Here is a 6,440-nt window from a genome sequence, read left to right as displayed (position 1 = left end):
GAACCTGGTAAGCATTTAACACTACTACACTGACATACATAATTTTCAATTTAATGAAGTTAAAAATTTGTTGTCTTATTGTCAGTTGTTATTGACAGCAAGATTATTAGAAATATATGAAAAAATGTACATTAAATGGGAAGTTCAGGAGCTGAATCAATGACAGTTTTTTTTTTTCAAATGAAAGTGACAAAGGTGCAGATTCATACATAGATGCTGTCATATTAACAGATGTTAATGTGTGAAAAGGGCTTTAACCCTCCCATTATGATGTGGGTCGAGTTGACCTGATTTAAAAATGTAAAAGGAAAAATTGTTAAAAGTACTTTTTAATACAAAATTGCTGTTTGGCTTAAAAAATGTAACCAGCTTGTAAAATGAAACTGGTTTACCTGGCAGCCAGAGTGGAGGCTAAAGGCGACTGAAACTACTTCTTTCTTTGCAACTGTGAGACATATTATACACACACACACACACACACACACGACAGTAATGCTTGGCCCAGTGAAATTGAATGCTGATTGAAAGTACACCTTAATTATCAACTAAAAGCAAAAGAGAAAAAAAACATAAGTAATATTTTTTAAAGACATTACTGAGAAACTTTCCAGGATTCGCCAACTGATGCATCAGTGGGTCTGAATTTCCAGTGCAGTCTCTCATCAAGTATGTTAAAATTGATGATAAAATTCAACAAAACTACAGGGAAACACTCTGGAAGATTCTGCTGCTGCTCATTTTTCTCCAATTCCAACCAGAAGTGCCACCAAAAAGCAAAGGTTTCCCAGAAGGTACACAGCGATCAGGCAACTGTCACCTTTGACCTGACAAAAAAAGTAAAATTATATTAGAAATACTCCATCTTGTGGCAATCAGTGATTGCTTGCTTTTATATTTCTTTCAGCTTACCAATGCTGATTCCATTTGATCAGCAGTATCATCTGAAACCCAGAGCAAAGAACAGTGAAATATTGCAGGGCACATTAACTGAAGTGAACTAAAGCAGTCAGCTATGTTTTTAATCATTTTATTTATACAGGTTGAGTTATGATATTAGTTTTAAGCTTTAACAGAAGAAGAACAATTTGAAATCAATTTAAATAAAATTGAGTCGAGTTGAGTAGTTGTGGTGATTGAAAAAAAACAAAAAAACAACAACTTTCAGAACGATAACAATGTGCTGGAAGCTCTATGTAAACATTTAGCATGTCAAGTTGCCATTGGTCATGGAAAGTGTGTGCGGCACGGGGGGGTAAAACATTTTTTAAAAATCACCAAACATTAACCAGTTTTTGTAGACACAAAGAGGTTGTGATCATATTTTTTTTTAATAATTTGTGTGACTGAGCCACACATTGAGCCACAGCATTGTCAAACTACACGTGTCCAAAATTGGATAGTCTCAGTTGAGACATTTCAATGCAAGTTCTCTCTGATAACATTAGGTTGGTGGTGCATGAGCTGAGCCTTCGTGTATAGTATTCCCAGAGTATTTTCATGCATTTAATAAATCGAAAGATAAAGATTCCTTTGTCGCTGTACTTCAGCACAGTTAAAGTGTAACAGCTTTTGTTCCAGCAGACTACCATTGAGACATTCTTACGCGTTTTCACTCATCAATTCATAAATACCAATATTGTCAGGGTCCTGGGACTGGGCGACCCAGGATCCCTGAGCAGTCATGTATTATATTATTATTATTATTATTGCTGTGTATTTTGGTGTTGCTCCCCCTTCCCTGTGCTTGTGTATATGTGTGTGTGGGTGGCTGAGCACTTGTTTATAGGCGGCGTCAGGCCTGGAGGGTGTGGCCCTGCAAGGGGACTGGCCACACCCGAAGCCACACACCTGCTGCTGATCAGGCCTCGTCGGGGGAGCTACTTAAGAGAGTCTTGGAGCTCCCACCGACGCGGGATCATTGCTTGGGACTCCACGTTAGTTACCCAGTTTAGGTTTTGGTCGTGTAGTGTATGCCTGCCATTGTTCAGTGTCCTGACTGCTGCCGCTATTGTTTCCCGCAGGAGGAGCGTGGAAGGCTTAAGGAGCAGCGAGCACCGGGAGTGCAGACACGGGAGCAGAGAGCACTTGGAGGACACGACACGGGAGTCTGGGGAGAAACACGGGGATTTATTGTTGTTTGATATCACCCTCTGTAAATAAACACTGTCTATACGTAGAGCACCGCGCCTGGGTCCTCCTTCCCCACTCCTTCCACGGTGTGCCATGCCGTACCGTGACAAATATTTGATGCTGCTGTGTTATACACAGAAAATCTTGTGATACAGTGCTGTTTATTTTACCCATCCAACCACATTCTGAGGTGTACAGGGGTTATACTCTTCGCTCAGTCAGCTAAATGCTGCTGAACTGATCAGGTGGCTCTTCACCGTGCAAATGGACTGTTGGGTCTAGATTGGTTTTTGTCATTAAAGTGTATATGGGTAGTGATGATTTTTTCCTTCATCACTGAAATGCAAAAAAAAAGGCTTACCTCTGTGTTTAACTACCCAATCATGGACCTCCAAAATGATGATGAAGAGAACTTCCCAGGCAAAGAAGCCACCCATCACTTTCAATAGCCACCCATCACCACTGTCAATCCTGTCCAGGCCTGTAAATATGGCTGCCACTGTGTGACACAAAGAAGCAGGCATTTTAAGACGAGCAGCATGGGTGACAGTGTGTCTGCTATTGAAAATGTTAGCATATATGCAAGATGGTAGAATGAAGTAAAACACAAGCTTACCAGCTATAGATTTTATTACCACCGCATTTAAAAAATGTGTCCAGTTGAACAGATACCTCCTATCAAAGAAAAGAGAAGAACTATAAAATCATCAGCTTCTGAAGTTCTTGTCTAAGATTTCTCCTGCATCCAATTTATGAAAACAAGTATCATTACTGAACATACAATTTTACTAAATCTATATTTCACTTAAATATTTCATTTACTGAGTCTGGCCTCCAAAGCTACAACCAGGCTATATTTATTAAAAGTACCATTATTACTAAGAGGAAGGAATAACTTTCACGAGTCATGTGCAAATTAGTTTCCTACTTGGTGTTTCAGTGTGAAAGTGTGCTCTGATAAAGCACATGCAGGCTACACTTTGCAAAAGTTTGAAATTTTAAAAACTTTTATGGCTGAAGTATGAATACAACTCTTAGGGTTATCAAATAACTTTATAACCTCACTTTGCCGCGTGAGCAGTGCATTTAGTCATTAAGCATGTACTGCCCCATTCCTTTGGTTTATCGTGTTTTCAAAATTTGTTAAATAATTGTAGAGAAAAAAAAAGTGAGGCCATTTTTAATTTTTTTTTAAATAATATTTGAACAGAGTATTCTTAAATGTGTATAGGCATGATATAGTATATTAATTAAACACACACAGATGGATACATACAGGTGATGTTGTGGTCCGCAGCGCAGCAAGGCCCCGATGGGCTGGATGAGTGAGAGGATCATAACCAGGCACCCCAACACTGGATGTGCTCCCTGGATACCAAACACATTAACAGTGCTAATCATGGGGCATAAATATCAGTCTGAGAGCTGAAACACACAACTAAAGAGTGCTTAATGAATATCAAGAGAAAAGAAAAAAAAACACTTTGAAGGGGTATATTAATCTTGCCTGTGGATGCAACTTGCAGACTGAGGAGATAAGACATGGACATAACTAAGCACAAGCAGAACATGATGGCTGGGGGGGAAAACACACGTGACAGAAGGAATGGGTCACAAGGGAAAAACATGGAAACGAGACGGGAGAAAAGGACATTACTGAAATACATGAAGGGCCAGGGCTGGGACAGCCAACCAGTCACAGACAAAGAGCCACATCATACACCTGGGCACACATGAACATCACCCATCCCTTCCTCTGTCCTGCGTTCAGTTTAGGGTATCGAACTCAGGACCCTAGCCTCATCAGGCCGGGGTCTTTGTGTGGAGTCTGGATGTTCTCTCGAGCTTCCTCCCACAGTCTAGGGACATGCAGTTAGTGGGGGTCTTCTCGCCCCGTTCACATTCACACAGAGATGAATTGAAGATCACCTTGTGGTTAGTGCCTTCTATTCGATGTACAGACTGAATAATAACACCTTCTAATTAGTTCTGTCTCCTATTGGTGCTCTTCTACGAGTGATCAGTGCTTGATGGCTTACTAAGCTTAACTTTTTTCCACAACATTGATAACAAACACACACAGAACAACAACAACATATGTTATCTAAAAAAAACTTGATTGGACCAAAGTTTTGATGTTCATCCTACATGTTTATTGAGATTGTCTAATGTCTGCGACGGTATCTTCTCCCACGTCTGCGGACACCCGAGGCCTTGTGGGGTCTCTTGTGTCTGCGAACGGGGCGAGAAGACCTCGCATGTCTGCGTCTATACCTGCGTCGTGGCATTGTCCAAAACGGCGGTACCTGCTCCACGTCACGGGTTCTATTTATGGACTCACCTGGCAACTTTAGTGATGTCACTGCTGATGTTGTCACTGTTGGTGTGACCTCATGACTCATTCATGCCATCTGAACTGTGGTGTAATTATGAGGTCACAGGGGGACGTGAATTTATTCACAAAGTTGATAGAGAGTTTGGGTCATAACTCAAAGACGCAATGATGCAGTCAAATCATTTGGAATTAAATATCTCTGTCAGTGCGCCCCAGGGTGGCTGTGGCTACAATGTAGCTGCCATCACCAGTGTGTGAATGGGTGGATGACTGGATGTGTAAAGTGCTTTGGGGTCCTTAGGGACTAGTGAAGCGCTATGCAAATACAGGCCATTTACCATCTATAAATTACAAGATTTAGAGGGTTCTGACATCACAGTCATCTTTCTGACATTGACATCCAGTCTCTCTGTTGTGATGTCAAATATTAATGCCAGATTCGTCTCTCTGTTGTGATGTCAGATATCAATGCCAGATTCGTCTCTCTGTTGTGATGTCAAATATTAATGCCAGATTCGTCTCTCTGTTGTGATGTCAGATATCAATGCCAGATTCATCTCTCTGTTGTGATGTCAAATATCAATGCCAGATTCATCTCTCTGTTGTGATGTCAAGTATCAATGCCAAATTCTTCTCTCTGTTGTGATGTCAAATATTAATGCCAAATTCGTCTCTCTGTTGTGATGTCAGATATTAATGCCAGATTCGTCTCTCTGTTGTGATGTCAGATATCAATGCCAGATTCGTCTCTCTGTTGTGATGTCAAATATCAATGCCAGATTCGTCTCTCTGTTGTGATGTCAAATATTAATGCCAGATTCGTCTCTCTGTTGTGATGTCAGATATTAATGCCAGATTCGTCTCTCTGTTGTGATGTCAAATATTAATGCCAGATTCGTCTCTCTGTTGTGATGTCAGATATTAATGCCAAATTCGTCTCTCTGTTGTGATGTCAGATATCAATGCCAAATTCGTCTCTCTGTTGTGATGTCAAATATTAATGCCAAATTCTTCTCTCTGTTGTGATGTCAGATATCAATGCCAAATTCGTCTGGATGTTCTCTCGAGCTTCCTCCCACAGTCTAGGGACATGCAGTTAGTGGGGGTCTTCTCGCCCCGTTCACATTCACACAGAGATGAATTGAAGATCACCTTGTGGTTAGTGCCTTCTATTCGATGTACAGACTGAATAATAACACCTTCTAAATAGTTCTGTCTCCTATTGGTGCTCTTCTACGAGTGATCAGTGCTTGATGGCTTACTAAGCTTAACTTTTTTCCACAACATTGATAACAAACACACACAGAACAACAACAACATATGTTATCTAAAAAAAACTTGATTGGACCAAAGTTTTGATGTTCATCCTACATGTTTATTGAGATTGTCTAATGTCTGCGACGGTATCTTCTCCCACGTCTGCGGACACCCGAGGCCTTGTGGGGTCTCTTGTGTCTGCGAACGGGGCGAGAAGACCTCGCATGTCTGCGTCTATACCTGCGTCGTGGCATTGTCCAAAACGGCGGTACCTGCTCCACGTCACGGGTTCTATTTATGGACTCACCTGGCAACTTTAGTGATGTCACTGCTGATGTTGTCACTGTTGGTGTGACCTCATGACTCATTCATGCCATCTGAACTGTGGTGTAATTATGAGGTCACAGGGGGACGTGAATTTATTCACAAAGTTGATAGAGAGTTTGGGTCATAACTCAAAGACGCAATGATGCAGTCAAATCATTTGGAATTAAATATCTCTGTCAGTGCGCCCCAGGGTGGCTGTGGCTACAATGTAGCTGCCATCACCAGTGTGTGAATGGGTGGATGACTGGATGTGTAAAGTGCTTTGGGGTCCTTAGGGACTAGTAAAGCGCTATGCAAATACAGGCCATTTACCATCTGTAAATTACAAGATTTAGAGGGTTCTGACATCACAGTCATCTTTCTGACATTGACATCCAGTCTCTCTGTTGTG

At 41.2% G+C, this 6,440-nt stretch overlaps 1 protein-coding gene across 1 annotated transcript; it reads right to left on the bottom strand.

Annotated features, from left to right (window-relative positions):
• Nucleotides 1-734: 734 nt before the first annotated feature.
• LOC146623503 (ferric reductase 1-like) lies at nt 735-3,596 on the bottom strand. Its single transcript, XM_085365952.1, has 6 exons — nt 3,580-3,596; nt 3,407-3,523; nt 2,747-2,805; nt 2,492-2,629; nt 910-941; nt 735-824 (listed from the first exon to the last, which is right to left on the bottom strand). The coding sequence occupies exons 2-6, from the start codon at nt 3,466-3,468 to the stop codon at nt 735-737; spliced, it is 381 nt and encodes a 126-aa protein (XP_085222078.1). The 5' UTR covers nt 3,469-3,523; nt 3,580-3,596.
• Between the last annotated feature and the right edge of the window lie 2,844 nt (nt 3,597-6,440).

Source organism: Diplotaxodon limnothrissa, linkage group LG11, assembly GCF_057381915.1.
Source record: "Diplotaxodon limnothrissa isolate DT_005_m linkage group LG11, D_limnothrissa_male_GT1.1, whole genome shotgun sequence".
Taxonomy (NCBI): Eukaryota; Metazoa; Chordata; class Actinopteri; order Cichliformes; family Cichlidae; genus Diplotaxodon; species Diplotaxodon limnothrissa.
This window is presented reverse-complemented; position numbering and strand designations above follow the sequence as displayed.

What these genes read in the sequence shown, in the direction of transcription:
- LOC146623503 (XM_085365952.1), bottom strand. Translation starts at nt 3,468, where the DNA reads ATGATCCTCTCACTCATCCAGCCCATCGGGGCCTTGCTGCGCTGCGGA. An exon ending in GGTAATAAAATCTATAGCTG is followed by an intron (nt 2,630 to 2,746) that starts GTAAGCTTGTGT and finishes TGTGTCACACAG; the next exon opens with TGGCAGCCATATTTACAGGC. An exon ending in ATCAAATGGAATCAGCATTG is followed by an intron (nt 825 to 909) that starts GTAAGCTGAAAG and finishes TTTTTTTGTCAG; the next exon opens with GTCAAAGGTGACAGTTGCCT.